Source organism: Propithecus coquereli, unplaced genomic scaffold (assembly GCF_000956105.1).
Source record: "Propithecus coquereli isolate 6110/MARCELLA unplaced genomic scaffold, Pcoq_1.0 Scaffold482, whole genome shotgun sequence".
Taxonomy (NCBI): Eukaryota; Metazoa; Chordata; class Mammalia; order Primates; family Indriidae; genus Propithecus; species Propithecus coquereli.
Genome location: NW_012150641.1, coordinates 552,169 through 571,806, shown reverse-complemented (window position 1 = coordinate 571,806; position 19,638 = coordinate 552,169). Strand labels below are relative to the sequence as shown.

General features: G+C 52.0%; 1 protein-coding gene across 1 annotated transcript in view; it reads left to right on the top strand.

The window, feature by feature from the left end:
• The window catches only part of NTN1 (netrin 1), a 181,548-nt gene that overhangs the window by 98,943 nt on the left and 62,967 nt on the right, over positions 1-19,638 (top strand). Inside the window, exon 3 of the mRNA XM_012655637.1 lies at positions 14,868-15,056. Within this exon, the coding sequence (XP_012511091.1) occupies positions 14,868-15,056 (189 nt within the window). The remainder of the gene's footprint in view (positions 1-14,867; positions 15,057-19,638) is intronic.

The window sequence follows — 19,638 nt, the reverse complement described above, 5'->3', positions numbered from 1 at the left end:
ATCATTTTCACCACAACACTTGGAATGATGAAAAGGCTGTGGCAGGCACATGAAATCCGAACTCTGGAGGGAAATTTACTGCACAATAAAGGAAGAATGGCCCGCTTTGGGGACAATTAAAGCCACATTACTGTGGAATTACAGAGGACGCCTGGGGAATTAGCCACATCCAAAGCAGCCAGGAGTGCCAGGGCCAAGAAATGTGGGGCGTTCACATGTGGGTTCCCCCTCCCACCAACTCGTACAAGGAACCTGTCTGGTTCCCAAACCCCCTAATTTTAGGCCAAGAGAAAAACATTTCTGAAGTCTACCCGAGGGGAACTATTGTCATAAAACAACCCTGCCAAGCCCAGCTTGTACCTGAAATAGCTCTATTCTGGTCACAAAACCAACCAGGTCACCGGGTGGAGATCTGGGGGAGGACTACCCACCCGCATTCGCAGTGGGCAGAGAGGAAGGGGCCAGGACCCTGAGCTGAGTGGAGCAGCCTTCCTCACCCGTGTTCGTGAGAGCATTGGGTGGATAAAGTCTGTAAAACTCTGCCCTCAGTGTCTCCATCTCTTTTATTTTTCTGGCTTTCTTTTTTTTTTTTTGAGACAGAGTCTCACTTTGTTGCCCTGGCTAGAGTGAGTGCCGTGGCGTCAGCCTAGCTTACAGCAACCTCAGACTCCTGGGCTCAAGCAATCCTGTCTCAGCCTCCCGAGTAGCTGGGACTACAGGCATGCGCCACCATGCCTGGCTAATTTTTTTCTATATATTTTTAGCTGTCCAATTAATTTCTTTCTATTTTTAGTAGAGACGGGGTCTCGCTCTTGCTCAGGCTGGTCTCGAACTCCTGAGTTCAAACAATCCGCCCGCCTTGGCCTCCCAGAGTGCTAGGATTACAGGCGTGAGCCACCGCGCCCGGCCTCTGGCTTTCTTTAGTGAGATGAAAGCAAAGTGGTAAAGTGTGGGGTGTTTAGAAGAACAGATGTGTCCGTACTAGTTTTCCACCCAAGCCTCTCTGGACTGGAAGAAGATAAGGAGATGATGTTTCTGAAGTCATGCGCTGGACGACTTGAGCTGTCAAGGGTTTGGGGGCACCCTAGGGAGGCCTCCATGGCCTTTCACACACACCCCTCGTTTTTCTTCCAGGCTATGTACCTGCAGGGCGTGGCGAGGGGGTTGGTGGATGGGGAGACTGAGGATGTCACAGGAAGCAGGGAGGGGACTCTAGGCTCCTGGCTCGTGGGCAGGTTGTGAAGAGTAAGGACCTGTGGGTGCCTGGTGCACGGGGACTGCTCCAGGCAGGTCACCTGTTATTGTTATGGTGCTAAAGTGAGTCAGCATGGCAGGTGTGAGCTCTTCCATCTCTGAGTACTGCCCTCAGCTCCCACCTCCCCCCCTCTGCCCGTCTCCTGCAGGCCGTGGCTTGGCATCTGTTTTGTCTTTTCTTTCCTAGAGCTCCTAGAAGCCCCTCATGCCTTTTGGGTACAAGTTCAGTGTTTTAGGGCTGGGCGCAGTGGCTCACGCCAGTAATCCTAGCACTCTGGAAGTCCGAGGCTGGAGGATCGCTTGAGCTCAGGGATTCGAGACCAGCCTGAGCAAGAGTGAGACCGCATCTCTAAAAAAATAAAAAAACCAAGTTTGGTGTTTCAGCACAGATGCTCCCACCCACTTTGGGGTGAGGAGTCAAGGAGACAACCTTCCTTATCAGCACCTTGGGGCTCAGTCCCAAAGCAGGTGGCGAAAGAGAGTTCAGCCACCTCCTACCTCCCATAACTCTCCACTGGTTAGCGGGGCTGGAGGTACCCACCTGTCTTTAGACACATCCAGGGGGACCCTGGGCAGGCTTGCCCTCTGGATGCTGAGACAGATCGAGGCAGCAGAATGTCTCTGGTTGCCAGTGAGCTAAGTGTTTGGCCCTCAAAACAATCCTGACTCACCGCAGGATGCTCCTTTCCCGTCAGTCTCTTCTTGGATTCATTCTCGCCTGGGGGTTTCAGCCTGACAGCGCCAGCAAGCTGCTGGGATGGCTTCTCATCCCCAAATCTGGGGTGCATGTTCCAAATGCTCCATAGCTGGCACTTCAGGGCACCACCCTGGCGTAGAGATGCTGGCTGCAGACGGCTATGTCGGTGCCTTTCTGCAGACCAGTTTGCCCTAAAGCCTTTGAAACCCTGAAAGAGTGGCTGGATTTTTAGTTAAGCCACCGCTGTCCCTCTGTTGCTGCATCGATCCAAAGGCCCCCAAAAACCCGTTCAGATGTTCAGCTGCAGAGATACCATCTCTCCAGGAGGAAGAGTTTATGGTCGGCCCCAGGCTGTTCTCCCTCGCTATAGCTGATAACTGAGAAGTCATTCCAGAAGGACCACGTGGATTCATCCCATGTGTGCCCACAGGGAAGTTCTGTCTCTTTCTGAAGGGTCATTTGTGGACTAGACATCCCTTCCAGGAACTCACCTATAAGAATGTTAACAAGGCCAGTCCTCGCCTCAAACCCTGAAGGATTTCCCAGCCCAGAGGCAGGAAAGTATCTCCTCTAAGTCGGAAGGGACTTTGTCAGTCTGGTTCTGCCTCCTCCTCAGAGCAGGAATCTCCTACACCTTGTCCTCCCTGTGCTTGGGTGCCTCCAGGCATGGCAAAGACACTCTCCTGGGGTGCCCATCCCAGCCCCCTTGGTCAGCTGGAATCTGCTGCCCCTGTCACTCCCTTTGTTCCGTGGTAGGCCACCGAAAGTCTTTAATTATAATCTCATAAACACCCTACTGATAGCTAAACAAATTGTACCTACTTTGATTAAAATGACTGCATTCAGAATTGGGGTTCAGATTTGGATCATTTTCACCACAACACTTGGACTGATGAAAATGGCCACCTTTGGGTAAAGATTTTGGGTCACCCTGATCATACTTGCCTTCCTCCTCCTTGTTTTTCCAGAAACTGTGGTGTGACTCCAGGAAGGGAGCTTTGCATGTGACATTGGGGCATGCTAGGGGATAACGGGCCTCTCGGGAGCCTCGTGGGGACAGAGAGAGGTGACTGTCTGCCCAGGATTCACGGTGGTGTCGTGCAGTGGGGAAGGCACTTTTCTGTGTGTCATCCTGTGGGCAGGGTCTGTTCCCTTCTTGCACATCTCCAAGTGGTCCCAGGCAAAGGATTTCTGTTCTCGTTTAGCAGATGGAGAGCGGGAAGTGATTAGGGAAGGACAAGCTGGCACTACCCAAGCAGGAACTGAAGAATCAGACAACCCTCTGAGTTTAAAAACACCCAAACAGGACTCTTCCCTCTTGGGCCTGTTGCGTTGAGGGGCCCTTTTAACTTCTTTTGGGATTCATGAGTGCTGAGAAAATTAGAGTTGCCTTTGATAAAAACTGTCATCTGAAATCACACATCTCAGGCAAAGCACAAATTCGGTGGGGGTCTGGCATCGGGAATGTCTTGGAGATGGGATTGCCATGCAATTCTTGGGTGTATTTTTACTAAAAATTATTTGTGGAAATTCAAATCAAACTGGGCCTCCTATATTTTTATTTGCTAAATCCAGAGTGTGAATTAGGAAAAAGATAAGGCACGTTGGTGTTGACCTGGAATGGCTCATCAGAATCCTGGCTGAAGCCTGTCCCAGTCCACAAACAGGAACCTCCATCCCTTGGGCTCACAGGGCCTGGTGTGCAGTTTAGGCTGCAGTCTGGATGGTCTCTGGAAGCCCACAGCTCAAGTCAAAGTTAACTAAGGAGTTGAATTAAACAGTCAAGCAGAGAGGCATGTGGCCTATGGTGGCGGGGTGAGCAAAGGGAGGGGGAAGGTGTCCCGGGAATCGCATGTTCTCCTGCCTCTAGTCAGAATCAACTGCTCTAGCCTCTCCCGCTGCCATGGAGTCCCGCCTTGGGTTCCAGCCTGGCATGTGCCGGGTGCAGAGACGGGAGCCATTACAGATGGGAAATGACTCCAGGGAGCCAGGAGCCAGGCTTGGCCGGCACAACTGGCAAATTAGTCCTCGTATGTCTGTTTTATAAAGCACATGGAGTGTGTGCACCACCTCTGGGGAAAAGAGATTGGAAGGAAGCCCCCCGTGCCGCCTCTGGGCAGGGTGGCTGCGTCACAAGGCAAAGGGGATTTCATGGTAGCAAAAGCCACTGGGGAGCTTTGCTCAGACAACCCCTCTGCTTTGAAAATTCTCTGCCTTCAGGAATGAATTCCAGCAGCCATGGGGGGTTATCAAGCTTCTTCCTGCCTGAGACCATGTCACCCTCATCTTGCTGGGGGTCTGGAACAAGCCCTGAATTAGGTAGGTGCAGGGCTAGTCTGCACTAACTATTGCCAGCTCCCTGGCAAAGCCTGTTTGTCTCTTGGGGCCTCACCTTTTTCATCTCTTCTATGACAAGAGGGTAAACCAGGAAGCCTTGGGAGGCCACACTAGCCCCAAGACCCTGTTTATGCCTTGGGGAGCAATGTCCTCCTTCCCCATTTGGCGTAGGTCTTGGGCATGGATGGGAGTGGGGTAGGGTGGGATGTTTATGCAGGGTTCTATTATATGGAAGAAGCAAGACCTCTAGTCTCGGGACCTCCATTTTGAAACCATTGTTTTGCTCTTGAGGGCAAGAGAGTTCTTGTCTGTGGACAGTAGGCAGCCATGGAAGGTTCCAGAACAGGGCGGTGACAAAATGAAAAGGAGTTTGAGGTGGAGGGCTAGTTGGAGGTGCAGAAGACCTAGAGTGGTGAATGCCATATTGAGGCCCAGGGCCGAAGTCCCCAAGAGGGGTAAACACCCGCAGCCCTCTGCCCTCTGCCCTCTGCCCCGCAGCAGACAAAGAAGTGACGTCTGCTCGACTGCTCGGGGCTTACCCAAGCCTCCTCGGCATTTCCTCCAGAGAGGGGCCTGCCCGCCACGCAGGCGAAGAGGAGGATGTTTGTGCAGCAGGAACCCTGCGCTGTTCCTCTGCAGTGGAGGGCCTGGGAGATGTTAGTTAGGAAGGGATTGTTTCAAAGCCTTAGGGGGAGGCACAGCAGCCAAAAAAGGGCAGGGGAAAGAAAAGGCTAAGATGTTTACAGAGAAAAAAGAAGTCAGTGGAAAAAATGACAGTGAGGTCAAGCAGATTTGGGGGATGGCCCTGCCATCCATCCACTGGGGAGGGGCTGGCTGCCCCGCATGGTGGGAGAAAGAGCCAGGGGACCAGGACTGTGTTTTTTGGAGCCTCTGAGCCTGGCACTCCCATCCTGCCCATGGCCCCAATCCCAGCCCCACGAAATGCTCCACGAACCACGTCTGCTGTCAGCCTGCGTGCAGGGACCTTATTCGTGGTTGGTCTCCCTGCCTGGTTGGAGTTCACGTTTCTGCTTGAAGAAGGAGACAGGGCTCACCAGACTTCAGGCTTATCTGCCCCCCACCCCGTCCCTTCTCCAGAAGCCCAGGAGGGTCTGGCTGGGGGTGGGTGGGTGGTGATGCTCCTAGGGGCCCTTTTGTCTGACCCTTTTGTCTGATGTCTTGACAAAGGGGCCAGCGCCTTTCCCAAGCCCCACAGGTGTGAAGAACTTGTTACTGTAGTGTTTGTTCAGCCCTATTAGTGGCCTGAAGGACTGTTGACAGAGGGCCCCTTTGTGTTCAGACTTGGCTAAAGCTCTCTAAGCCCTCGACAAACACAGGCCACTTATCTCCCGGGACTTTATCAGAAACCATCTAAAGCCTGTCTTTGGCAGGCGGGAACTCCAGCCTTGCTGGCCCGCTCTGACTTCTGAGGTGGGGGGTGTTTCCAAAGCATTTCTCTCTTGTTTCCATTTTTCCTTCCACCTTGATCCACCCTCTTTGATTGCTTTTCTGATATCAGAGATAAAGCACAGGCGGTGGGAGGGGAGAGGGGGTAGACAGAGATTTTGTTTTCAAATTGGAGCTTAAAGAATAAATGTCGCTGCTCTGCAGGCCTTCTGTGTCCCGAGAGGAGGCGCCGTCAGAGAGAGCCTTGGAGAGAAGTAAGAGCTCCTCTCTGTGAGAACTTGGCTTCGGGGGCCTCCCAGGCTGGGAAATCCCTGTTGCTCTCTGCCCTCTGCTAAATCCTCCTACCAAGTCCAGCCGCATGCCCAAAAGCAGACAACTTTTTTCTTGCTCAGAATGGTTTCCTCTGCCCAGTTCCCTGGAGAGGACCCTGCACACCTGTTCTCTCTGCAAGATCCAGGTGGTCACTGGTCTTGTGTGCCACGCCCCTCTGATGCTATTACCCTGGAAAGCGTCCCATCACCTCCACCCTCAGCTAGGTGAAGCCTGTGGGATCCCCCACCCCAGGGCCATCAGTCCCCTCTGTGATCCACCTACTGCCTGGGGCTGGTCTTACTGCCCTTCCCATACCCTGTCACCTGCTCTGTGGAGTCCCACCCTGCAGCTTCTCCATAGCGCCATTGCCTCAGGCTGGAGCACCCCCATCCTGAACTCCAGGGTACCCCCCCAGCCCTCCACAATCTGTCCCTTATCCCCCTAGGAGTTTTGGTATCATGCAGTTAGAGACTTTAAGGACCAGGAAAGAACTTAGAGATCATCAGACCCAAATGTCTTCCCTTTTCAGATGAGAAAACAGGCTCAGAGGGGCTGAGTAGGCTTTCCAGGGTCACACAGCCGGGGGAGCCGCAGACCTGGGACCATAGCCCAAGCCCCCAGGTCAGGCCTCAGGTCCCCTTCCTCTGACTTGCTGCTTTGTGATGTTGTGTCAATCATGTGATGTTTGATTTTATGTTGTAATAATTACACTCACCTGTGCCCTGCTTGTCTACACTGGGAGATCCTGGGTCCTTGTCTTCAGACTTTTTTTTTCCTCTGCATTATCTTGACCAGTGGTTCTCAAAGTGTGGCACTCAGACGGGCGGCTCAGCACTGCCTGGGAACTTGTGACATGCACACTCTCAGGCCCCCACGTACAACCTGCTCAGTGCAAAGCTCTGGGCGTGGGGTGCAGCCATCGGTGTTCCAGTAGGCGATGCTAGTGAATCTGCGCACCCAGGCTGGAGAACCATCACAGGCTGGGGCCTCGGGAGGGGGGTAGTGGCCACTTGAATTGAAAACCACAGCTCCAGAGAAGGGAGAGGGGGCCGTAGTCTGTTGAGAGAGCGAAGTGCAGCGATGTCAGCCCTGCAGCAGCCGTGCTTCCCAGCTCAGAGCCTGGCACAGCCAAGGGGCTCCTCCGTTCATATTTCTTGAACGAAGAAGTGAATGAGCAGTCATGCAGAAACAGGTCATGTTGAGGCTGGTGTTGGTGGTCCCATCTCCTGTCTTAAAGTGCCACATCTTCCCTCACGTGTTCTCCAGGACCCCAGGAGTCCCACGGGACATCCTCTCCTGACCTGGATCTGTATGCCTAGTATGAACTGCCTTACTGCCTAATGGCTCTTTCCTTTTAGACAAGCAAGTTGTCCAGTTCTCCTGGCCACGTCTAGGTGATGTTTGTCAATGGTCTTTTTAAATTAAAATTGAAACAAGGCATCCTCAAACGATTGCAAACCCTAGAACCTTGAATGGAGCCAGACTGCTCCTGGGAATGTCCTCCTAGCTCTCGTAGTGGTTCTTGGACTCACTCTGGCTGGTCACCGCTGCACTGTATCTTGTTGAGTTTCCAGCTTTAAGCCCTGTGTTTAGGGGACAGTGGCGGACCTTGGAGTGAGCTGACAGTGGCAATGTCAGTAACCAGACTTTTAGCACATCCAGGTGTCTCCAGTGACTCCACCAGGGCAGGGAGTACCGCTGCCCTGCTCACTGTTGTATTCCCAGCACCTTGCGTTAGTGCCCGGAACGCAGTAGGTAGGTGCTTTGCAAATATTTGTTGAATGCATAAATAAATCCACGCCCTACCGTATTTGCCAGTAATAAGGTGAAACCTATAGTCTGGGCTTTGATTGTTTTATAAGTTTATGTGCATTTATGATCATTTCTCTTATGCCTTGCTCACCTGTAGACACAAAAGACCGTGGGCCCCAGAAATGGTCGGGCCAGTTCTGCCTCAGCCGCTTTCCGCAAAGGAGGCCTTTGAGAGCCCAGCTCAGAATGATCCTCAGGTGCTGACAGCAGCCAGGTGTGTGGGGAGCTGTGGTTGCGGAGCCCAGCCATTTCAGGATATGCTGAAAACTGGGCTCAGAAAGACACACACTGGGGGCGGAATGCTTAGAATTTATAAACAAGCGTCAAACGTTTTCTAAATAAATAGTATACAAAATAGAGTAGCAAAGTAATAAATAAAAGGGAATACAAGCTACCTCAAACTCTTAAAAATAACTCTCAAATATTTTTATGATTCTCAACTAGTCGTTTATGGAGAAGTTTCTTTTGAAACCAGACCTCTGTCCACTGCCCCACTGCAGACTCCCTGCCGTAAAATCTCCCTTTTACCTCCCTGAGGGGCTCTCTGTCCCCACACACAGGTTATGTCCCTAACTGATTTATTTTCAATTTAGTTCCAGTTCCATCATCTACGCCAGTCTACATACCAGCAGCAGTTGTAATACCCAGGAGCTTGTTAGAAATACAGACCCCCGGGCCCTGCCCGGGACCGCCTGAATCAGAGCTTGCATTTGCACCGGATCCCCAGGAGCAGTGCTGGCAGACTATCCTGTCTGCACCTGGACTTCCTTCTCAGGCCCTGTCCTCTCCCCCTTATCCCAGAAGGGCCCAGCAGGGTGGTCTCCCCAACTGTCAGTCCCGACAGCACAGGTCATAGTTGGAAGTTCTAGATCTATCATGCAGTTACTAGACCACTGTCCTTCTTCCCTCTGAGGTAGGAAGCATTGTGGGGGCGGGATTCTGTCTTGCTGGCCACTGTGTCCCCTGAACTCACACCAGCACTGGCTGAGTGTCACTCTCTGGGGCAGCATTCTAGGCTGCAGAGTTTGCACTTAGAGAACAGCATCTTAGGCAGCGGCAGAGAGGTATAAAAATTCACATACTCTGGAGGTGGGGGGTGTTACAATCTCTGTAACCTAGAATTTCTCAGACTGAGCATTGTGGGCATCTCGGGCTGGATGATTCCATTGCAGGGGCTGTCCTGTGCATCGTAGGACATTAGCAGCCTCTCGAGTCTCTATCCCTGAGATGGAAACAGCCCCTCCTTCCCCAGTTGTGATAACCAAAAGTGTCTGTAGACATTGCCACGTGCCCCCGGTTGAGAACCAAGGCCCCATCCCTCCCCGGGGAAATCGTGAGACCACTTTGTGCGTGGTGAGTAGGTCCCGTGGTCCTTACCCAGCAGCTGCAGATGCATCTAGCAAACGCGCTGGTGAGGGAAGTGGTGCCCGCCCCCACCACACAAGTGCCCCATACCTCAGCCTGCCCATATGGCCTGGATGTGTCAAAATGTGCCGCTAATCATGCCAGGTCTGAGAGCTGTGCTTACCCCGGCGTGCAGGCAGCCCAGGGATGGGGACCAATTCCTATGTAAAAAGCCCCCAGTCAGTGGACAGTGCACACAGGGGTTGGTTATTTTAGACAGTTCAGCTGCAGACACCTAAGTCCAAAATTCCCTGTTAGGCTTCAGGGACTACATGGGTAAACTTCTCAAAAGGACTGCTCTGGAAGGGGGAGGAGACTGTGACCCTGTGTGCTGGGGGGTAGAGGAGGGGCCCTGGGGCTGAGACCAGAGCCTCTGGGGAAGCCCATGGCCAAATGGCCTTCCTGCTCCACTGAGAGCGCAGGGGCCACGCGGAGTTTGGGAGAGCCAGGGCCAGAACCCCTGAGAAATGGTCTGGATACGGCTTAACAGGGTCTGCTGGATGCTTTCTGGGCCTGGGACAGTCCTGGTGGGACTGGGGGTTAGTTGATCAGGGTCTTTTGGTAAACTCATCAAACTAACGGAAGCAGATTCAGTCTCTTTGGTCTCTGCGTGCAAGGCCCTACTCAGAGTCCCCGGAAGAGTCCAGGGCTCTTAGATGTGGGTTCTTCTCCCTAAAGCACTGTAGTCTTCTCAAGGGCACAGAAGATGAATTGGCAAGTTAAAGCAGCAAGACGACTTTTAAAGTAGTTCAGAGCAACAGTAAAAGAAATGTCACAAGGCCATACCTGGTCAGGGTGTGGTCCAGGCCAGTAAATCCTGTGTCTGTCCTACCTGTCTGACTGCCTGTCTATCTACATATAAATCTACATGTTTATCTGCCTATCTGTAGATAAATATCTACATATTTATCTGCCTGCCTACCTCCCCATCCATGCATCCATCTCCTCCCTCCCCCCACCCCTCGTTTGTACAACAAAAATAATTGTATTGAGGCCTACTGTGGGCTGGAGGGTACAAGAACAAACACTGCCCCTGTCCTCAACAAACCAGCACAGTGGACGAGAAGATTTGTCTCACTCGATCCAAGAAATCGCTGACACGAGGAGCCCCTGGAGAGCTGCGGGCACGTCTTTCCCCTGTGTATCCCTGTGGCACAGAGCCTGGCACACAGCTAGGCCCTGGAAATGTGCGTTGAATCGAACTGACTCGGGGGTGGCCAGGGCTGGGGCAGGGCCAGGCTGGTGGGAGAGGTTCAGAAAGGCTTAAGGAATATTGGGAGCTAAGAAGTGGTCACAGGCATGTGTTAAAATAGGACTTAGAGGACATTTGGATGGGGACAGGAAATAGGTGGCCATCTCTTGGGCCCCCCTTCCTGTCGGGTTTCTGGCTGGAGGGTAGGGAGTCCCCCTTTTCCTACCTCCTTGCCTCTCGTTATGCCTGGGTCTGAAATGCAGCCACGTGTTAGTGACCCCCACATGATAGCTGAAGGGGGCACTGAGCTTGGGGCCTCTCTGGATGGCTGGGGGACCCCTGGGAAGAGGCAGAGCCTCACTATCCTCGCCCCTGCTGGTCCCTCGGGAGTGTCTCTGCCTCCCCCTACCCCTTCTCTCGGGCTGACCTCTCTGGTCTCACAGAGCTGCCCTTTCCTTCCCGCCTTGAAATCTGATAATGAAACTAATACCCAATATTTTTGCCTCCAAGAGAAGCAGGAGATAAACAGGAAGGCACGAGGGATTAAGGTGTCTCTGGAGGAAGGGGCTGGGGCCAGGCCGGGAGTTGGGTGACACCTCCGTGTGGAGCCGAGGGATCCAGATGTGAGTGCTTTGCCCGATGCTTTTTTCCATTTGTGTAGAGAAAATAAAACAAAGAGAAAAGAAAACAAGCTGTAAAATACTTTGCAGAAGTCTGAGCGTGGGCAATTGCCACTTGATGTCCTCTGACAGCTCCAAGGATGGGGAGAGGAGGCGGCTGCCTTTTGATGTTTGGCCTCAGAGTTTTCTTTTGTGTGACCAGTTGTTTGGGAGAACCTTTTGTTGCTGTAAGGTGCATATGGAAGAGAGATACCAGCCTGAGCTTCCTCTCAGGGTGGGAAAGTGGAAGGCTCAGAGGCCAGGGCAGGCCCTGTTGGGGGGACGCAGAACAGCTGCCTTTCTGGAGGAGGATGCAGGATTAACATCTGCTCCCAAGAAGGACCAGAAGATGCTGTTACAAGGCCTTTCCTGGTGCAAAGAAGGCCCGAGGAAGTGAGACCTGGGTGGTCCTTCTAGATCCCTGTCCCCGGGTAGGTGCACCAGGCCCTGTGATTTCTGTGCTCATAGGAAAGATCTAGATTCTGGCTGGAGTCTAGGCCCAGCTGCTTCTTCCGGTGATGTGGGTCCTTTCCTCTGAGACAATGGACCAGGAGCCAAAAGACCTGGGTTGCAGCCCTGGGCCCCCCACTTACCAGCTCTGTGGTCCTGGGCAGGTTGATCACATCACCTCTCTGAACAGCTCCCTGTCCCCCTTGCCTAGCAGAGTAAGTCCAAAGAGACAGTGCATGCGTGAAGCGTGACAGTCCTCTGTGTGGGAGGGCAGGGTGTAGTTTCAGCCTCTTTCTTTGCACCTGGGGGACAGTTGCTGAGGGACACTTAGTAAGCCTCTCAGGAGTCATTCTCTGGTCTAATTTGGCTGTCAGATGCTTCCAGACTTCAAAGTGGGAGCTGTCTTTTCTCTCGTATCCCACACAGTGCCTGCTCTAGAGCCCCCGTCCACCTCTATTTGTTAATGGAGTAACTAGTAGATGACTCCAGGGAGAACCCTTAAAGAAGCTTATAATATCAGAGGGAATAATTAAAGAGGGAAGTGTTTTTCTAAAATCACAAATAAAAGCCACATGTGAATAAGAAACTGGTAACAATATTTGCAGCTTGTATGGTAGAAGATAAGTGGTTTTTAATCATTGTATATAAGAGCACTAGACAGCATAAAAAAAAAACCCTGCCTTATTTGAAAACTGGTCAAATGGCATGAACAGGCAATGCACAAAAAAGAAATATAAATAGAAAAACAAACACATGGAGAAATGCCCAGGAATCAAATCATGCCTAGGAATCAAAGACATGCAAATTAAAATCATGTGCGTGTATTTGCCTCAGACGAATTGGCAAAGATTTTAAAAAAAGAATGGTGATACCAAATGCATATTATTCTTTTCAAGGGTGTGGCAAAACAGGAGTTCTCATATCCTGCTGGGGGGAGTGTAAGCTAGCACAGCTTTTTCTGAGGGCAGCTTTGCAAGTTTGGATCCAACGTTAAAAACACGTAGATCCAAATTTCAACCCAACAATCCCATCTTGAGAAATGTACTGTGCAGCAGTAATCAGAGTACAAACGTGTATGTTCAAAGATGGGTTGTTCAGGGTGGTTGCCATTGTGTTCCAAGGTAGTTACCATTGTGTTGTTTATAATAGTGAAAAACTGAAAGCAACCTAACTGCCCAACCCTAGAAGCCCCTACTTTTAAATGCATCCACTTCAGAGGCCCAGGAGCCCGCTGTGTATGTGCATACAGTGGAATACCAGACCACCTTTGAACATCATGAAGAATGGTATTTGACATGAAAAAAATATTTGTCACTTTGAAAAAAATAGGCTAAAAAACTAGATATATACAAGTACAATCCAGGAAAGAATGAAATAGCTCCACAGCTCAGCAAATGTTAATTAAAGCCTAAAAGGAAAGATACTTATGTTAACAGTGGTTAATGGAAGTAGGGGTGCATTCTTTTCCCTTTCTGCTTTTGTTTTTCAAGTGTATGAATTAAACATATACACATATATTTTTGGAAACAGGGTCTTGCTCTGTCGCCTGGACTACAGTGCAGTGGTGTCATCGTAGCTCACTGCAACCTCCAACTCCTGGGCTCAAGTGATCCTCCTGCCTCTGCCTCCCGAGTAGCTGGGACCACAGGTGCACCAGCACACCCGGCTAATTTTTGTATTTATTGTAGAGAAGAGGAATGGGATTTCACTGTGTTGCCCAGGCTGGTCTCAAACCCTTGGTCTTAAGTGATCCCCCTGCCTTGGCTCCTGGGAAGTGCTGGGATTATGGCTGTGAGCTACCGCACCCAGCCTACACATGTATTTCTTTAGAAATTCCATAAAATGTGATGAGAAGATGCTTAGCATAAAATCGTGCTGTAGGGTGAACAAGAGTAGGCCAGATCCCATCTGGAGTTACCACGGAGTTGGAAGCCTCAAGAAGACGGCAGGTGACAGGCGATCCTGGTGTGATGAGAGGAGGGCTGTGTGGGACGGGCAGGGTGCCCAGGCCAGGCCAGCTGGGGTGGAGGTGGGCTGGGAAGTGACGTTGGAACCAAGACATGGAGGATGAAGGATGCAAGGTGGGGGAGAAGGGGAGTGATCTAGGAGGAGAGGAACGCATATGCAAAGCCTCGGAGAGGGCAGACAAGGAGTCTTTACGCATGGCTCTAGAAATGGACTGAAGTTTGCAATGGCTGAAGCATAAAGACAGAGAGGCTGGAGGGGAGAGAGGACCCGCTAGTTTGGAGCCCTGAAGGCCATGCTCAGTGGGTTCGCCTTTATCCCGATGGGCATACTCAGACTGGGGCCCAGAAATCCTGCTCTGGTTAGAGTGCTGAGTGCAGCCTTTGGCAGGACCTGGGGGTAGCCCGCAGGGCTCAGCTCAGGTGATAGGGAGCCTAGAGGGCAGGGGGGTGAGGAGTGAATAGATGTGGGGGAGGCGCCTCTGGGTCCAAATGGAGACCCCAGAACTGAAGCTGGCAATACTGATTTGGGAGTTGGGAACACAGAGATGGCGACGGGTGAAGGAGACAGATTCTGGAGGGTGTTGGGGTGGGTGCAACAGGGTGCTGAGTCCTGAGCAGTGTGTACAGGTAGGGAACAGGTGGGGAGGGAAGCCTGGGAGGGAGGAGAGCCAGAGAGAACGATATGGGGGTTCTCACTGCAGGGTCCCCAGAGCAAGACTGAAAGCTGTGCAGGTTGATGGTGGGAGGGAAGATGGTGTGGCCCCAGAGTCCTCGCTGGCAGGGGAGAAGGGGAGTGCAGGCTGGTGGCACAGTGTCTGGGTCAGCTCGGCTGCCGCAGCAGGGCTCCGCAGGCTGGGCTGAAATCCCAATCACTTCTCCAGCTCTGGAGCCTGGAAGTCCGAGATCGAGGTGTCACGGGGGGGTTTCTGTGGAGGCTTCTCTCCTTGGCTTGCAGATGGCCACCACCTCCCTGTGTCCTCGCCTGGTCTTTCCTCTGTGTGCGCACATCCCTGGCTTGTCTTTGTGTGTCCTAATCTCCTCCTCTTATAAGGACACCAGTCAGATTGGAGTAGGGTCCACCCTAAGGGCCTTGTTTTAAGACTCTGTCTCCAAATACAGTCACATTGCCGAGGTACCAGGGGTTAGGACTTCAACATTCGAATTTTTGGAGCACCTCAGCCATGGTCCTGTTAGGTGCTCAATGAATGCTTGTGGGTGCAAACAGGGGCTGCCAAGGAAGAGCTCCCAGGGCACAGGTCTGCCTCCCTGGCTCCGGCAGTGGAGGAGAAGGGAGGAGTTAGAAAGTTCTTGACCCCCATGGGTGCCTGTCCTCTCAGCAACCCCCCACCTGACACCTTTCCCCATCTTCCCTGCAGCCTGTAACTGCAACCTGCATGCCCGGCGCTGCCGCTTCAACATGGAGCTCTACAAGCTTTCAGGGCGCAAGAGTGGGGGTGTCTGCCTCAACTGCCGCCACAACACCGCTGGCCGCCACTGCCACTACTGCAAGGAGGGCTACTACCGCGACATGGGCAAGCCCATCACTCACCGGAAGGCCTGCAAAGGTAGGCTATGCACAGGCAGGGGGCTGGGGGCCGGGGGTCCTTTGGAATACCAGTCTTCCCTTCTCTTTCCTCTCTCCTTCTTTTGTATCATCTCTCTCTCTCTCTGTCACACACACACGTGCGCGCATGCACGGCCTCTCTGGTATTTGGAGGTGTAAGCGAAAACAAAGGGGCGATGGAGACATGGCTCAAAGGAGAAGAAAGGAGAAGGTGTGATCCCCTACGAGGGTGCAGGGCTCCAGCCCGCAACACCTCCCCCTCCCCTCCTCCTCCCGGCTTCTCCGCACAGGTGTGCTGCATACCACAGGGTCTCGAGTCATGTTCACCGGCTTACCGTTGGGACAAAGGACTCTCTTTTACCAAACGCACGCAGACGCACTTCTTTGGATATGTATGCACCGCCCCCCGCCCCCCAACACACACAGACACACGCGGTCGCAGTGAGGTCGGCAGTTTCAGGAGCGGGGTCTCAGAAGGAACATTTAATCCATCTGCAAATAGCTTTACTTCTCAGGACAAAAAAATTAAAAGGAGACGGGAGACTCTATTTTTGTCCACTGAAGCAAGCACTAATATTTTAACTTTCTGCTGTTTGTTTTTCTCCCACCAACAAAAATGAAGCAATGGTCAGATGACTCAGAGGAGAGAGAGTCAACGCCAGGGAATTTAGTGATGTTAGAGGGGGAGAACCCCACATTAGCTTTTGGGAATTCCAAGAACTGGGGCTCTCCTGCCCCAAAACTCGAGGCCTAGGGCCAGGGCCAGCTGTGAGCATGGTTTCCCAAGAAGATATTTACCTCCGAGGGCTCTTGGGCAACAACTCACTGTGGACAGGGTCCTGACGTGGACCTTTATCGACTCTGACATAAGAGGGTCCCAAGCCATGGCAGCCTTGGGCCCGGATGGGGAGCTGCAGTACAGAAACCCTTCCGTGGGCCCTGCTGAGACTTTGAATGAAGCAAAAGTATCATCTTCTTAATAGGAAATCCACCAGATGTTGGGCACTTGTGTGCAGGACAGATTACACAATTTGCAGGGCCCAGTGCAAAATGAAAATAGGGGGCTTATTCAAAAATGATTACGAATTTCAAAACGGGGGCAGCAGAATTTCAATCAAGTGTGTGCTCTACTGAACACGGGGCTCAAGAAGCCCACCCTACTTGTGTGGAATGCTTTTCTCAAAAACCAGCTTCCCAGTCTGTCTCCTCCAAGAGACATCCCTTCAATTCCAAAAGCACAGGGATGAGTAGGGTGACTTCCAAGATGAAAGCAAGATCTCTTTTCATATCTGTGGACTTGTGGCTGCCTCTGGTGGATGACAAGAGAAATATGAGCATAAAGGTAGCTGGGCTATTTCCCCTTAAAAAATTCACCGTGTCAGGTGAGAGTCCCCCAGGAGACTTTGAGCAGAGAATAGGAAGGTCGCCCAGGAAAAGGGACCCAAGAAACGGCTGCAGTGTCAGGAAAGTGTGAGCAAGACAAGACCAGGGAGAGATGGCTTTGGGTTCTCAGTTAGAAGGTATCCTTCATCTGTGTGCACAAAGTGTGTGTTGTCTGTCTTTTACAGAGGAAATTAAGGCCAAGGGTCTTGCAAACATCTGGCTTGCACATAGATTTCTTGGGGGTTCAGCTAAAAATTTTAACCAGCAGCACCCACTCAGGTGGGCAGTCCTGTGCCCGTGGGTCAGGATGTCTGGGCTGTACCAGAAAGGGCACTGGTTGTTTCCTGTTGTGCCAGTTTCTGCTGTCAGAGCAGAAATCCGCATCCCTGGAGAGGCAGGAAGACTATGTGCTGCTTTTCCCCACTCAGAGTGAGAGATGTCAGGAAGCCATGGGGTCCTAGGAGCCTGCGCTGTTCCCCAGGGCTCTGGCTGCACGACATCCAAGTGCTCTGCTTCCTTTGCGTGTTTCTAGGAGGGTCAGAGGCAAACAGGTGAAGGTGTGTTCCTGTTTTACGATTTCAAATGCTGTGGCCAGCCCAGGTGGCTGTGTCTTCCTTCCCAGCTCTGGACAGCAGCTGCCCACAGCCTTGGTGGGAACCTTAGGAGAAGGACTCATGGAAAGGAAAATCTAAAGATGGATCCTGCTCAGAAAGTCACAGGCACATCCTGCTGAGGGAATGTGGCAGGAAAGGGTGGCACTCTCAGTGCCTGACTGGGGAGGAAAGACAGTACTTCAAGGAACCTGCCACCTGACTGGGGGGGGGGAGGGGAAGACAAAGCTTCAAGGATGCTGCCTCCTGATTGGTGAGGAAAAGCGTTGTCTGAAGCGCTCTGCTTCATGATTGGTGAGAAGAGATCTGCTCTCTGATTGGTGAGCAAAAATGTGACCTGAAGAGTCCAACCATCCGATTGGTGAGGAAGGGCATCTCTTGAAAGTTCTAGATCTTTGTTCTTAGCTCTTCCCTTTTCTGGTGTCACTTGGTTAGGGTATATGGGAACTTTGAATCCTCAGTTGCCTCAAGGTACACTTCCCACCAAAAACAGACTGTGAGATCTTGGTGGGAACCAGCTTTAGGAGGAGTTTGGATGCCAGCAGAGAATGTGTGCTCTTGCGATCTTCACGCAGGGGTCTCTCGGTCAACCCCCACCACCTCCTCCATGGGACTCTTCTGTCTTGTCTTCCCAGGGCCAGATGGTTCCACGAAATGGTTCTTTGGGTGGAAGCACATTGGCCTCAGCATTTTGATCTTTGATGGTTTGCTTTCAGCAGCTTCCAAAATCTTGTAGGTGTGGTGCCACCCCCCAGCCCTGGCTGTACTTCCTTGCTTTGTTTCTGATAAATTTCACAGGGCAACAGGGAGGGGGGTGGCTCTTGACTCCCCAGTTGGCTTGGGAATGGCCATCAGGGCCCTCTTCAGCCTGACTTCTCAGGGTGTGGGAGGGCCCGGGCAGGGGGCCGAGGCCACCCAGGCACTGCTGGTGATTGGCTGACTCAGGACCTTGCTGAGTTTAGAGCAGGGGTGGACCCAGACAAGAAGAGCTTGGGGCAAGGGCATTAGATTCCAAACGTTATTATGCAGTCTCCCATTTGGGAAGTTTCATAGCAACAAATTTGTTGGGTTCTTTCTCCCCTCCCCTAGTTTAGAAGCAAACCAGGGCTGGCAGGGTTGGTGCATACAAAGGGCTGTAATAAACATGCCCAGGGAACAGGCCGCTGCACTCTCCAGCTATTCAGCGCAATTTCACAGCACTGGGACGGCCTCATTATGGTGTGGGCTGTTGTCCTATACAAAGTCAGATGAGATAGATTTCTCCCTTTTCTCCACAGAATGGTTTGTGAAAGATACTCGTCCTGGAATCTGTCAAAAGATAGGAGGTTTTGTTTACCATTTGTCTTCTTTATGGACTTTGGGGCTCTTTCTTTTTAGAGCCGGCAAAGAAGACGTTGCTATTTAACCATTTCAGCCATGCCGCCATTGATAACAATATTAATTTATCATCTTCCCAAACCACTGTGATGGATAAAGACATTCCAGGAGTCTCGCGTGAACCGAATTACGATGAGAGTTAAGAAATTAACCACCGCATCTAGCATCCCCATACAAAGGGCTCTCATTCCATGGAGCTGGGCAGCCCATTTCCTTCACTTGGGGCCCTGCCCACTTCAAGCCTACAGTTAACACCGCGACTGAGCGAAGGCTGCTAGGAAGGTGCCCGAGTCCCAGAAGATGCAGTCGCTAGCGGGGCAGAAGCATCGATAGTCCCCACCGTCTGCCTGTACATTCTTGCGGCTCCCATCCACCCCTTATTCCTCCTGGCAGCTGGGGGTGATGCAGGGATGGGGAGGAACTGAGCGCCTCAGTCCTGCCCCCCTCTGGCTCCCTGGACCACTGTGTGTGGGGGGCCGGGGAGGGGCCTTTCTTTCTCATTCTAGATTCTCAGCTTTCCCTCGGTGCCATTATCAGCATCATTTGCCTCTTAACTTCTGCTGTGATTCTCACCCTTGGCTGCACAGTGGAATCACCTGGGGAAATTTAAAAATACTGCCGCCTGGGTCCCACCCCCAGAGATTCGGGTTTAATTAATGGGTCCAGATGAGGCCTGGAGTTTGGGAATTGGAAAAGCTTCCCAGGTGATTCTAACATGGAGCCAAGATTGCAAACCACGGAGAATAAGAAATGGAGATGGTGAGTTGCTCTTGGGGGTATCGACTAAGGGAGGACTCACATGCTGCCGAGCCCCCAGGATTTATTCTTTTGAGGGGAGAGATTTATAATCAATAAATTTAAATATTTTTATGACTGTCTTGGTGAGAACTCGGGGGATGGGTGTTTAAATTTTTAAATCTTGCCAGGCAAGGCTGGGAGCTTAGTCAGTGCAGCCTTATGCCACAATGTCGAGATCAAGACATGGGACATCGGTCATCATGGCCAGAGAGACAGTGTGTGCACACGCATGTGTGTGTTTAGATCTGGTTATCTGAGGGTTTGGTCGTAGCACAGCGAAGTACCTGGGGCCCCCACCCCTCTTGACCTTCCTGGCTCTGAGGCAGTATCCTACAAAAGCCTCGGGAACACCCTTTCATTTTGTGGGTCCCTTGTCACGTTTCCATTTCCTGTCATTTTGGGGGGGAGAGGTGC